This window comes from Macrotis lagotis, chromosome 4, assembly GCF_037893015.1.
Source record: "Macrotis lagotis isolate mMagLag1 chromosome 4, bilby.v1.9.chrom.fasta, whole genome shotgun sequence".
NCBI lineage: Eukaryota > Metazoa > Chordata > Mammalia > Peramelemorphia > Peramelidae > Macrotis > Macrotis lagotis.
Window position 1 is genome coordinate 187,066,375 of NC_133661.1, and position 14,353 is coordinate 187,080,727.

Consider the following 14,353-nt stretch of genomic DNA (forward strand, 5'->3'; position numbering starts at 1 on the left):
GTGTGAAGGGTCCCTTTAGGATGACTGTGTTTGGGTCCTAGAAGTAAAAGCAAAGTGGGAAGAAAGAGGAAGCAAAGTGGAAAGAGGAAAGTGGTGGCATCTTCACATGTACAAACACATATACATATAGGATTCTCATTTCCTTCAGTATTTTTCCCAGACCCTAGTTCACTTTGAGGTTTCCAGTGATATTAGCCCCAGCCAAGATCCCTGTGGCTCAGGGGAAGAAGATAAAAATATTACAAAGAAGCTGCCATCTGGACATCATTATTGTGGGAGCAAATTTTCCAGGAAAATGATCTCTAAAGAATGGGTCATGGAAAAGAAGAACGGCTGTAAAGAAAACTTCAGCCCAGCATCCTTTGGTTTACCTCTTTACTTAGTAAGTCAAAATCATGAGATCTTAGAGGTCATTGAATCCCATTCCTTCATTTTATTGATGAGGAAACTAAGGCACAGGGAAGTTACATAATTTGCCCAGGGTCATATAACTTGTAGGTGTTTGAGGCTCTAGGTCTAGTATTCTATCTTCTACTACTACCATGTGGCTTTCAGTTTTTTTTTTCTCCAATCCAGCTTTGTTCCAGTTATCTATTTCAAATCAGAAGAAACAAACAACCCTGTAAATATATCTCTGACTTCATAACTCCCAGAACCCTTCCCTTTCTCCTCACTTCAGTTTCTAAATAAGCCAGTGACTTGATGGTTGAGGTTTGTAGGAAGCAGGGTCTCAATGAAGTAACTGATGAAGGAGAGAAGAATAAAGAAGAAGAAAATAATTTGAGCCTAGAAGACCATGGCAAAAGAAAATACGTAAAAAGGAAAGGTCAGAAATTTTTATGTTCAGTAGTGGAAACAGGTAATTTTGCTTCTCTCTAATACCATCCTAATTCTTCTCCAATCAATGACCTCTCATTCCTTCTAATAAGACTCCACATTGACAAACATCAGACTTTGAGGAAGCTGTTCAGAAGGGATCCCTCAGGGATCTCTCCCTGAGAACCAATGGCCCCCTCCCAAACTAAAGAGACCAGCCTCAAGGTTGAGGGGAGGAGGAGAAGCTACTGAAGCTGGGGTGTGGTAGAGTTAGGAGCCAAGCTCAAAAAGAATGAAGATATGGTTCACCTGTCTTTCCTCAAAAGGAAAAAGAAAGAAAGTAAAGGAGAATGTGGCTCTAAAACTTGGAAAGTACTTATGGGAGAGGTGAAAAAGAGAGGCCATGATCTACCAGGGAGTAGATAGAGCACTGAGACTAAGACATTTTCCTGCAATCAAATATGGTCTCTAAGTACCAAGTACTACCTGAGTGATCCTGGGCAAATCATTTAATCTTTTTGTCTATTTGCCTCAGTTTACTCATCTGTAAAATGAGTTGGAGAAGGAAATGACAAACCAATCCAGTATCTCTGCAAAGAAAATTCCAAATGAGATCACAGAGAGAGAAGACATGATTGAAATAATCTACAGCAATTACTATTTAGTAATTTATTTGAAGACAGAAGATCCAAATCTGGTTCTATATGATTTTTGGATCACTTACCTTTTCTGATCCTTAGTTTCTTCATTTATAAAATGAGTTTTGAACCAGATGTTCTCTGAAATTTCTTTCAGTTTTAAAATATAACTTCTTCTGCATCATCCAGAGGGCTTGGAACTATAGGGAGCGCTAAATTAACTTTAAGGCATTTACAAGATATAAGCCTGGGAACAGAAAGCTATTATCTAAGAACCACTACATTTTGAGCTCTCTTGTATTGGGGAGATTTCTGAAAGTGGTGAAACAAAAGACATATTCTTGGAAGTTTTCTTGGAAAAATTAAATTTTGAAAGAGGGAGAGACCTCATCATGGAGAATGGAGGTATCAAAATTCTATGAATGGGGAATGAACAATGTAAAGGTTCAATAATAGGAAGTACTTAACTTGCTATGAAAAACTTCACTGAATGTCAGTTTCTGTTCCTTCCCTCCAAATAAATTGATTTGCATTTCTTTTTTTATTTGCATTTCTTGAAAAAAAAAGACTGAGGGGAAATACTGTACCTCCTTCCACCATAGGTTTCTTGTTCCAAGTTCTCCATTTGAGTTCCCCTAGGCTCTGCACTACTTTGCCTCAATTTTCTATATTTCCCCCCTCCTGATTTCCTCTTTTTAAAAATATCCTCCCCAGTTTAAGCTTAGTCTTCTCTCATTTATCTAAGGGCTTTTCCCTAAGCCCTTACACCTTCCATTCTACTCTTTGCACCCTCTTCCAATAGCCTCAGTGTGCCTACCTTGGATCAACCATTTCATGTCAGACACCTAACAGAATTTTCACAGTCACAATGTCCATGATCCTCAATTCATGTTCCTAGGGTGGGCAGGAAATGGGAAGGAAGAGGATAGGCATGGAGAGGGTCACAGGTACTCAAGTAGGGAAAATCAGGGGAAGCCACAGGGGAAGAAGTCAAAGATTTTCTCTGTCAAGGTGAGGAGCACTTTTGGAAAAAGAGAAGGGAGGGTAAGTGTGTGAAGTGGAATATGGTGGGGTTGGGTACTATACCAAGAGCAAGTCACAGAAGGCCTCAGCAAAGCCCACAGAATGCATAACCACAGCAATAACATTGGCAAAGGTGAAAATGAGGTCAATGGAACCTTTGAACCCTAGACTCAAACTTCATGAGATCAAGAAGTATGTTCATACTGTTGGGGGAGTGAAGACAGGATTGCTTAGGAACCAAGCAAAATTTCCTTCCCCAGTCTAGGATGGTAGGAAGAAAGTTGGACTGATCTGGGGTGTTCAAAATTAAATTTGGATTGCTTCAATGAAACTGACAGATCTCATGGATGGGAGTAGGGATTGGTTAGGGGAGGAGAGAATGGAGAGAGGGGAGAAAGAATAGAAGACTCAAAGGTTTTGACTCTGCCATTGGTGAAAATGACTGAGATAGATGGACCAATGATGGTGGTGAGCAAGATAGAGAATGATGGCTCTTGTAAGTTCTGGAAGAGTCTTAACATCTCTGGATTCTAATGCTCAGGCCACAACACCATTGTTCCTAAATTGTTTCTCCTTTTATGTTAAAGTCTTTCTATCAGTGCATATCTTTGCCAGCCTGGACTATGATCCTTGGTAGCTGAAGATAGAGTGATACTCCAGATGTTGAGCATGAAGCACATCTAGAGCGAGAAAACCCCAGTGAAAGATAGCAATCTTTCCTCAAGAATGTCTCCCAAGTCCAGTCTGATTATTTCCCTCTAGGCCACTTAACTTCTCTTGGTTTAAATTTCCTACAGCTTACAGTTTTTCCTATTCCCTCCATGTGTCTTTGGTCTTTTTCATTCCCCTGACTTTCTCTAGCCTTTAAAATGACACCCCTGACCCAGCCAAAGCTCATGGAACTCTTGTCAGCTTGGTCACCATTTTCCTGTTTTTCATAATTTTTGCAGGCTCTTCTCTCTGTTCTTCAGATAAATAGTTTCTTGTTCCTCTTCCTGAGAAGACGTATACCTATCCCTCTGAAATGGGAGTCATTTTGCCCAGGAGTCCTCAGAATCAACTTATATTTAGCATAGTTGTACATGTATGTCCAGCCAGCTAGGAGGCACAGTGGATAGAGCACTGGCCCTGAAGTCAAAAGGAGTTCAAATCCAACCTCAGACTCTTGAGACTTAATAGCTATATGACCTTGGGTAAGTCACTTAATCCTGATTACCATATATATCTAAGGTAATCTCCAGTCATCCTGATTCATATCTGGACATTGGACCCAGATGTTTCTGGAGGAGAAAGTGAGGTTGGTGACATTGCACAGCATTCTCCTCACTCAAATCCAATTCATGTGCAAGTCATGGTATCACCTCCCTGATGTCATGGTCTTCTTTGAGAATGAAGGACTAAAGAACAACATGTATGATCTATATAAGATTGCTTTCTGTCAGGGGAGGGAGGAGGGAGAAAAATACAAAACTCAAAACAGCAAAATAAGATTGTTGAAAACTACCATTACATGTAGTTGGGGGAAGAAAACAAATAAATAAGAAAGAGAAAAAAAAGAATAATGGTGAGTCATAGGACTGAAGTGGTATGAAATGAGGATTTTAAGGAACTCATACTTTCCTGAGTACAAGGGATAGATGAGATTTGGCAATTCTCACTTGGCCTAACTTTTCACAGTGCTTCCAGGGAGGGCATATTTCAATGGAAGTTTTCAGGCCCTGAAGAGTTGTCATAAAACTCATGGGGAGGTGGCGCAGTGGATAGAGCACTGGTCTTGGAGTCAGGAGTACCTGAGTTCAAATCCTACCTCAGACACTTAATAATTACCTACCTGTGTGGCCTTGGGCAAGCCACTTAACCCCATTGCCTTGCAAAAACTTAAAAAAAAAAAAAACCTCATAGGGAGGCCCAGAGTCCTGAAACTTGTAGGCTAGAGGTGAGCTCAAGTTGCTCAATGGGACATCAGGAGCAGGAAAGATACCCCAAACCCAGGGGTTTAGTTTTGTTTCAGAGAGGCCAAGGGAGGAATCTGCAGTAGGGAGAATGGGAAGGGGAAGGGGAAGTTGATGCAGTCAGAAGAGGTGACCACTATCTTTCAACAGGGTCCCTCAGAAGCTTGAGTCCAAGATAACCTGACTGCTTTGAGGTTCATAGAATTAATTTCCTCTTCTGGGATGTCTGGCCTCCAAGGGGGAGTTGAAGGAGTTATGGTAGAGGAATCAGACCACTGATGTGAGGGTTTCATAGACAGCCAGATGAGGAACCTGGACAGGCTTCACACCCAGGTACTCCTCATCCTCACCTGAGCTATAAGCTTCAGCCATGTGCATGTTCCCCTGCAGCTCTGTTTGTTAGGTCAGACCCAAATTTTTAATCCTGGTGGGGGAGAGTCTAACTCCCCCACTTCTCAGTCCATTTCTCATCATGAACATCTGACTCAGAGAATTTCTGGGGGATTTGGGTGGAATTTTGCAGCTCCAAGAACTCTAAAGTTGAAGAAGGATTGTGAAGAGGAGCTCTAGGGGAAAGATCCTAGAGATATGACTCCCGGGGAATCCCAAAGTCTTGAACTTCAGCCAATCTCAGGATTGGTTCCTGGGACCAAGATTGAAGTTATGCCCCACACAACACCACTCCCCATTCCAAGAGTCAGTCAATCATGGGTGGAAAAGAAGAAAAAAGAGGATACACTATTTGAACATTCTATCAGGAATATATTTTGGAGTACACTATTCTTTTCCCAAAAGACCTTGGAGATGGGGCCTATTAGATCTGTGGCCCTAAACCCTGCCCTCTGCCCTCTACCCTTAGACTATTGGTTCTCCATAGGGATAGACCTGGCTTCTGTTTGCCTCTTCTGTAGCATAGTTTTCCTCTTGGATCCTGACTTTCTAGAGAACAGAAAAATCAATAGTCAAAGCTTTGGGTGTGTGTGTGTGTGGGGGGGAGATTGTCCCAAAAAAACCTCTCTCAATTAGTAGAAGAGCCTCCCCGCCATCTGCCTGAGACCAATCCACATCTCTCTTCCTTTGCTCTCCTTCCTATCCTCCCAGCACGGTCCTCCAGCTCTAACAGCTTCCCTGGGTTCTTTTCACTCCTCCCCTTTCAGTCTCCACCTGACAGTTTTTTTTATGTTCAGCTCCCTATCCACAAGTGGAAGAGAGGTCATCTGGGGATTGGGTGTCCAAACCCAGGCAGCGGTAACCTCAACCCCCTTACCCGTCTATAATTAGCTCATGCGAGACGACAGGCCAGGGTGGCCCCACAAGTTCCCTCTCCCTGGGGCTCAGAGGAAAGCCCAGCACTCAGGTGAGAAGGATGGCGAGCTTGTGAAGGTGACCAGTTTTAGCAAGGGACAGGACATAGGTGGGCAAACACTCTGCAGTACTCAGGATCAGGAAGGGTTCCTAGAATATTCCCTGGGGCTCTGAATCTATCTCCTTCTTATTGGGAGATTGCCTGGCTCCCACAGAAAGACTGAGCAAAGGGGACTGTCCTGGAGTGGGAGCAAAGGGTAGGACTGGGGCGGGTGTGGCAGGACGCCTCAAGGACGCAAGGTCTGGCACTTCACGGACTTGGTGGGTGGTGACAGGGATGGAGGTGCATTTTACCTAAGTTTGCAGTCAGCTTTGACAGGCGCCTAATCTCTCTCGCCCTTCTCTCATCTCCCCTCAGACCCAGCTAGTGCCGGGCCATGACTTCCCCAGGCACCGAGATCTGCCGGCCAGGCGAGGGGTCCCTCTCCCCTCAGTCCGGGAAGGACTGCCCCAGCCTCTCCTTAACAACCCAGAGAAGCCCCACCTGGCCCTCCTCCCCGGATGAAGACCCAGGTCTGCTCCCCTTTCCTCTGGAAGAACCCGGCTCCCGGGCCTCTGCCTCTGGAGATCTTCCTTCTCCCACCTTGTCCCTGGAGGAAGGTGAAGAAGGGGAACCCGAGGAGCTAGTGAGTGAGGAGCACCCAGGCCAGTTCTTTGCAGAAGCTCGACGGCTTCGCGACTCCAACCTGTTGCAGGATGAAGAGATAATCGTGCAAGGTCGAAGGTACGCTGCACACGGGGTGGTCCTGGCTTCTGTCAGCAGCTTCTTTCGCTCCCGACTGCAAGAGAAGAGGGCCCCAAGACCACCCGTACAGCTGGATGTGGCCCCCAGGGGCTGGGAGGCCCTACTGACCTTTGCCTATGAGGGGGTGGTAGATCCCACCGCTTTGGGGGATATAGTGGCCGTGGCAGAGATATTGGGGGCCCCTCGGGTAGCAGCAGCAGCGGTAAAGAAACTGGAAGGGGATCAGAACCAAGGAGACAAGGAGCAGGAGGGACCGGATCAAGCTGAGGAATTGAGAGAGAATTTGAGTGGCATCCAGCAGCTCCATCGTGAGGGTATTGGCTGTGACCTGGAGCTGGAAGCAGAGGGCTGCCACCTGAAGGGTAAGCACCTGGACAGGAGAGAGAGAGAGAGAGAGAGAGAGAGAGAGAGAGAGAGAGAGAGAGAGAGATGAGGAAGAATTGAGGGGAGGCAAGGGCAGCTGCCGACAGAATTCTGGGTATTCACTAAAGTAAAAGGATTAAGGTGAAACTTGAATGCAAAAGATTGAAGGATATATAGACTTAAGTCTATATATAACTTCCTTGCGTTCTCTATTTACAAATGTGAGTTGCCAAGGATTTATTGTCAAATAGAACATGTGCTTTGAGTTGTTTTGCCAGTAGTGGTGATAGATTTACACTGACCCTGCACTCTTTCTAACTCTGTCTTCTTGAGATAAACAACATTCAGTTTCAAGACAGCTGGCTGGGGCTAGTACAATCTGTGGCAGTAGACACAAGCAGCAGCCAATTGGGGCAAAGAAGGATAAACCTAAGACCTTGGCCTCATTGATCTGGTCATGCTCTGATCAGACACAATCCTAGAGGAAGGAATGTTATGGAAAAGTGATTATCAATTGATATATATTCTTAACACCCTTTGGCAGACCTGGGTCTCCTACAATTGCTAAGCAAGTATTTGCTCTGAATTCAATTTGGTGTGATCCTAAAGCTCCCATTCCAAAATGACCCTGGCATTCTAGATCATATCTTTCTGAAATATTTCTTGTCATAGCTTTGCCAATGCAAACCCTAGACAGGACCATGACAAGTTGGATGTGACTGAAACGGCTGAACAATAACAAATATGTGGGGTGCCATAACAAGCATTAGGGGCCAGAGGCCAAATGAAAAATCCAGCCCTTGTGGTCTATTGAGGTCTACTGAAACCTTTGGGACTGTGTTTCTGGCCCCCGACCATAAGTCACATCTGATTCCCTGAAAAGTTTAAGCAGCATTCCTAATGAATCCAACTGAGCAGCATAGGATTGCCAACAATGAGGTCCTGGAAAGGGACCAATTTACTGGCATTGAAGTAATGTTAACTGCAAAACAGCTTCAATGAATGCAGAAAGTATACTGGCACATTCCCCAAGTTGCTGCTATATGTCAGACTCAAAGGAAATCAGCTCAATTACAAATTGACTCCTTGAACTTAGGCATGCCTACTTACTTAGTCTAAACCTCAGTTTCTTCATCTTTACAATGGGAGGGAGAAGAAGAAGGGGAATTAGATCTAAGATGGACTTTTGTAACAATAGCCAGAGAGGAAACTATGCGTTGAAGTGGAGAGAGCTTAGGATCTGGAGTTAGGCAGATCTGAGTTCAAATCATCCTACTGACATTTAATAATTGTGTGATCTTGGACAAGTCACTGGAACTTTCTAGACTCAGGGAATGAGGATAAGAAAAAAGTCTGCCTCCAGAGGTTATTAGGGGGCTTAATACACTTCTTATCTTAAAGCACTATTCTAGACTTGTATAGTTTACAAAGAAAGCATTTTTCCCACAACTACCTTATGGAGTGGTAGTAGAATACATTATTATACTCATTTTACAAAGAAGAAAGCTGAAACTTCATGGACATTAAGGGATCAGCCCAGGGTCACACAGTTATTAGGTGCTAAAGATGGGATTCAAATCAGGGTCTCTTCTGACTCAGCTCTAACATTCTAGCTTATGAACTATCTATCAGTCAGGTAGATAGAAGAAATGTAATTAGAGAAGGAGAGTCAAAGTGTGATTGTACAAAGAGAATTGGATTTGGAGTCAAGGGACCTGTGTGTAATCACAACATTGCTCTTTATTATCTAGGTATATTTTTCCTTTGTTCTCAAAGAAGGAGGAGCAATGTTGAGATTATGCCTCAAGTCCCCTGACTCTAAATCTAATTCTCTTTTAGATGATGCAGTGGATAGAGCAGTAGCCCTGGAGTCTGAATATCTGAGTTCAAATCCAACCTCAGATACTTGATAGTTATTAGCTATGTGACCTTGGGCAAGTCACTTAACTCCATTGCACCACCCCCCAAAATGAAATAAAAAATTAAATAATGTTCTATTACAATCCTTAGTTGGATTGAAATATTGGGTTTCTATATTTTATAGTGAACAATATAGGAAGTTGGCATTGTAAAACTGTCAGGGTCAAGATGGGGCCCCAGTATCTGTTCTGACCCCATGTTTTTCCAAATTTCCTATACCCACAGTTCACCGAGTGGCTCTGGTCTGTGGGAGCGAGTTCTTCGGGGCAATGCTCTTGAGTGGGATGAGGGAATCCCAGGGCTCAGCTGTTGTCCTGCGCACAGTCTCTGCCCCAGACCTGCAGCTCCTTGTCTCCTTTGCCTACTCAGGGGCCCTGCAAACAAACTGGCCTGGGCTCCTGAAGGCCACCCAGATTGCCCTGCAGTACCAAAGTGGCTCCTGCTTGGCCTTGTGCCAGAGAGCCCTGGCCCGAGGCCTTAACCCTCTCCGATGCTTAGCCTTGCTTCCTGTGGCTGAAGCCCCAGGACTCGAGAGACTCTGGGACAAAGCCCATTACTATCTCCTCAACCATCTGCCTGCTGTGACCTCCTGCCCTACCTTCCCAGATCTGCCTCTTCCCTTTCTAGCCAACCTGCTGGCCAGTGATGAGCTACATATAGAGGAAGAATTTGAGGCCTTTGAGGCTGCATGGCACTGGTTGGCAGCAGATCCTATTGGCAGAGAACCTGAAGCTGAGATTCTACTGCGCTGTGTCCGTTTTGGTCGCATGTCCACACGGGAACTGCGGCGTGTGAGAGCTGCGGGATTGCCCCCACCTCTGCCCTCATCCTTGCTGCATCAGATTCTGGTAGAGGCAGAGGTGCCAGGTCAAGAAAGGAGGCGGGAGCCTGATCGGGCACTGGTGGTGATTGGTGGAGATGGAATCTCTCCAGACTTTGCTCAGAGTCAGCCATCCCGAGGGGTGTGGTGGGCCCGGGCCTTCTGCAGTGGTGTAGGGCTGGTACATACAGTGGAGTGGGGTAAGTTACCTGCCTTGCCCCCTCCTGGGCGCTTCCGACATGGTGCTGCCAGTCTCACTGGGAATGAACTATACGTGTGTGGAGGGCAGCATTACTACAGTCACTCAGACACCTTGGCTTCAGTCCTCAGGTATGGGAGAGAAGATGTAGTTGGGATAGAATACAGATCAGGACAGTCTTTTTTATCTAGGTCCCCACCCTTCTTCTAGGGCTGTTTCCAACCAGGTGGAATCTTTGATGCAGCCATCAGATATCTCCAAAGTTCTCCGTCTTCCAGCCATAGTTACCTGGTAGGGGATTACATGAGGAAAACTTTGGGGATTATTTTATCTTTCTATTTTGAAAGCACATCCCATTGGCAGAGAACCTGAAGCTGAGACTCTGCTGCGTTGTGTCTGTTTTGGTCACATGTCCACACGGGAACTGTGGCATGTAAGAGCTGCAGGATTGCCCTCTCTAATAGGTGCCAGATCTGGAGAGGGGAGCTCAAGGATGAAAGTCAGATATCTCTACTGGGAGGGTAGAAGAAAGGGAACATTTGTTGATTCAGGAGTAGCTTCTAGAGACCAGAGCTAACTCTATCCATCTCTCTTTCCTGTGTGTGTTCATAGGTGGGCACCTGGCCAAGATCACTGGGAAGAGTTGGCTCCAATGTGGCAGGCCCGATCCTTCTTCCCACTGGTGGCTCATGATGGATATCTTTATGCTTTGGGTGGGAGAGACAATGGGGCTGCCTTGGATTTGGTGGAAGCCTATGATCCCAAGCTAGATTCTTGGAGGTAAGCAAGAGAGAAGAGAACAATCAATTAGCAAATCTTTACTAAGTGCCTATTATATGCTAGTGAAATTGGTGATGGAGAGACTTCTCCTAAAACTTCAGTAGTTATTTATCCTAAACAAGATGACCTTTTATTCCTTTAATGTCAAAATAAACAGATAGAAGTTGTCATTTCAGTCATAGAATCTCAGAGTTGTAAGAGATCATAGAGGTTATCTAGTTCAATCCCTTCTGGAACAAAAATCTTGTTTCTTTGCTTGTACTTCCATCTCTGTTAGGGATAATGGGATACCCAGACTTATCCACATTCATATCAGAGTGCCCTCATTTAACTGACCCAAGATGGGCAGGGGCATGAAGGGGCTAGAAACATCTAGAGTTAAGAAGGAGAGAGGAGACCCAGATCTAAGAAGGAATTTGAGGATATCTACTGCCCTTTTCCACTGAGAGTCCTTTGTTCTTCCTACAGGACAGCACCACCCCTCCCCATACCTTGCTTTGCACATGCAGCCTCTGTATTGGATGGTCAGGTCTATGTGAGTGGAGGCTTCAATGGGACTAATCAATACCTGGCCTCCCTCTTTAATTACAACCCTACTCGCAAGCCATCATGGATTCTGCTGAGTCCCATGAAGACCCCTCGGGCAGGTCACGTCATGGTGGCACTGGGTGGACGACTCTACGTAGCAGGGGGCCTGGGTGAGGCTGGAGACCTGCTTAGTTCTGAAGCCTATGAACCCAGAACTGACACCTGGATGAGCCTGGAACCCCTGCCTTCTCCCCATGTGGGAGCTGCTGGAGTTGCTCTTCAAGGGGAGATGCTAGTTTTGGGAGGCTATAGCCACCAAACATATGCTCTCTCCCACCTCATCCACTCCTACTGCCCTGGCTTAGGCCGATGGCTTTGCTTGGGAACCTTGCCCCGGCCCCGAGCCGAGATGTCTGCCTGTGTCCTTCGTCTATCTCCTGAATAGCTGCAAACCCCAGGAACTGACTTAGTTCAGACTTAAATCCATAGTGGGGCAGAGAAAAGAGTGGGATAGAAGGAGAAAAAGATGGAGAATCAGTATATGCAGATTGAGGATGTGAGAAAGAAGGGAAGAATTTAAGAGAAGAAAACCAATAGGTTATATGTTGGAAGGAAAAACTTCACAGCAGGATTTCTTAATTGTGTGTTTGTGTGTGTGTGTGTGTGTGTGTGTGTGTGTGTGTGTGTGTGTGTGTGTGTGTGATGGACTCCTTAGGCAGTCCAGTGACACATGGACCACTTCTCGGAATAATATTTCTAAATATTGTACACAATCTAAAATAAATAGGAATATGAAATAAATCAATTATATTGAAATATAATTAACAAAATATTTTTAAATGGACATTTGGAACCTCAAATTAAGAACCCCTGAGATAGGGAAGTAAAGAATACCTACCTTAGGTGGGGGAAAAACTTTGTTCAACTCCAACCAAGGGTTATGGACCTGACAGTAGGCCTATGTATGACACAGGCAATGGCTTCTGATTATCCTAGGTTTTAGAATTAAGAGAGGCCCTCATTTTATGGATAAAGAACCAAGGTCCAAAATCCTAATGGAATTGTGTAGCTTCACATAGGTAATATAGTAGTGTATGGAAGGATCATAAAAGAAATTGGGAAGCAAGGAAAATCCTATAAACTTTGGAGAGGGGGGTTACAGTGAGTCCTTCTCTTCCTCATCTTTCCCTTTCACCTTATTAAATAGTCCTGTCCTCAAAATGTTTAAACCCTTTGACCAGACCAAATTCCTCCTTAAATAGCCCCTTAGATTGAGTATGGTTTTTTCCTGTATCTTAATCATCACTTCTCCTTGTGGAGAACTTCTAGGTTCCAATAAGGTTGAAGTCTCAAGCAAAACAGCTCTTGACTAGGGGTGTAAGAGGTGAGGAAATGCATTGGATAAAGTGCCAGATTTGGAGTAAGGACAACCAGGGTTCAGATTTTGCTTCAAAAACTTACTGTGTGACTTTGAGCAAAATCACTTAGTATTTTCAGTACTCACTTTTCTATATTTAAAATGAGAAGATCTCTAAGGTCTCTTTTTGTTCTAAATCTATAATCCTATGAAGTGCCAGTGTCTAGGAATGAACTTCAGTGATACTGTTGATAGAAGTAAATATGTATATCTATGTGGGTGTGGGTTGTATTTGGTCAAGGGAAAGGGAAAGTGAGATAGAGTTGAAGTTAAAAGAACCTATAGTGGAAGGGGTTGTAGTTTATGGGATGGAAGCTGAATTAAGTAACTCTAGTGCCTAGATCTTTCCTAAACTGGCATCATGCCCAGACCTAAGATGGATTGTGAGGTAGATGGAAAAAAAAACATTTTTTGACTTAAGACTTCCCAGGTAAGCAAGAGACAGATAGAAGAATCATTTGAAGACCATGAGAACTGTACAGGTGATCCCCTAACCCTTTTAGTTCTTTTCCCTGGGATTTTCTTGAATCACCTATTTTCTGAGATAAGGAGAATTGGGGCAAAGATTTATTGTGTTTTGGGGCACATTTGGTGTCCATTTAGTCAAAGGCAAGTAACTATTTTGATGGTGCTCCAGGGATACGATTACATTTTATTAATTTTTATAACTTAAGAAAGCATTTCTACAACAAAGCAGAATAGGAAAAAAGAGGATGTACATGAATTTGCAGATCTATTATGTACAACTTAACTTACTTTTCTTTTAAAATATCTAATAAATTTATCATGTAACTTTTAAAGCCATCCTGTTTGTTGTTTCCTATTATCCTTTCTTTTGTTCTATTCTATGTATTTTAAAAAAATGTCTTAATAGCACTATTTTTATTTTTTGACGACTCCATTGCTAATCCCTCTCCCTCCTCCTTTTACCACCTTCCCACTGGAAAAAAAAAACATGTTGAAGATACAGCCTGTTGAAAGTATGCGGAAGTTAAGGTTCAAAGTCAAGTCATTCTTTTAAAAGTGAGTGTTGAATAAATAAAGTTTCCAATGAAGAATACAGAACAATAATAAAAGTGAGGGTTGAAAATAGAACCTGAGGGTAATCCATGGGTGAGAAGCAGAAGAATGGAGAGAAGACTGAAAAGAAGCAGTTGTTTGAGAAGACAACCCAGAATAACATTGTTTCAGAAACCAAGGGAGAAGAATATTTCATGAAAGAGTATGGTTAATTGTCAAATGTTAAAGAGTTAGAGATTTTGAGAGAAGAGAACAGAAAAGAAAAGAGAAAATAATTCAGAACTGATTTTTGAGTATCTTCAATTCCTCATGAGTAGAAGATGAATGCTGATCAAGCAAAGATTGAGGACCAGTCACCCAAGTAAGGGAACCAAAAGTGTGCAGTATCATGGAAAGGAGGAGACGTAGTCTAGAGACTCAAAAGTCTAAGAGAAATCAAGTAGAGTAGAACTGAAAAAAGACTAATGGAGTTATCAGCTGAGATCATTGGCAATTCTAAAGTGAGTAATTTCAGCAAAATGATAGAATCAGAATAGTCCAACTTTCAGGACTTTAGCCCTAAAAGGGAGGAGAAATATAAGGTAATAAATTGAACACATGGAAGGATCAATTTAAAGTTTTTAAAAGTGTGGCTTGATTGTATGCATTAGGGAAGGAACCAATGATTGAGAAAAAATAGAAAATGAAAGAACTGGAATTTTAAGAGAGGCAAGCTTCTAGAGAAGACTAGAGGGAGTAAGATAAAAAGTACAATTGAAGAGCTTGCT

The 14,353-nt window shown here is 43.6% G+C and overlaps 1 protein-coding gene across 1 annotated transcript; it reads left to right on the forward strand.

Moving 5' to 3' along the window:
- Window positions 1-5,726: 5,726 nt before the first annotated feature.
- KLHL33 (kelch like family member 33) lies at window positions 5,727-13,352 on the forward strand. Its single transcript, XM_074231972.1, has 5 exons — window positions 5,727-5,786; window positions 6,153-6,901; window positions 9,048-9,972; window positions 10,454-10,621; window positions 11,090-13,352. The coding sequence occupies exons 2-5, from the start codon at window positions 6,172-6,174 to the stop codon at window positions 11,592-11,594; spliced, it is 2,328 nt and encodes a 775-aa protein (XP_074088073.1). The 5' UTR covers window positions 5,727-5,786; window positions 6,153-6,171; the 3' UTR covers window positions 11,595-13,352.
- The last annotated feature ends 1,001 nt before the right edge of the window (window positions 13,353-14,353 follow it).

Bases quoted from the DNA above. Each gene is read 5' to 3' on its own strand.
- KLHL33 (XM_074231972.1), top strand. From the start codon at position 6,172: ATGACTTCCCCAGGCACCGAGATCTGCCGGCCAGGCGAGGGGTCCCTC. The intron at 9,973-10,453 runs GTATGGGAGAGA...GTGTGTTCATAG, and splicing joins ACCTTGGCTTCAGTCCTCAG to GTGGGCACCTGGCCAAGATC. The intron at 10,622-11,089 runs GTAAGCAAGAGA...TTCTTCCTACAG, and splicing joins CCCAAGCTAGATTCTTGGAG to GACAGCACCACCCCTCCCCA.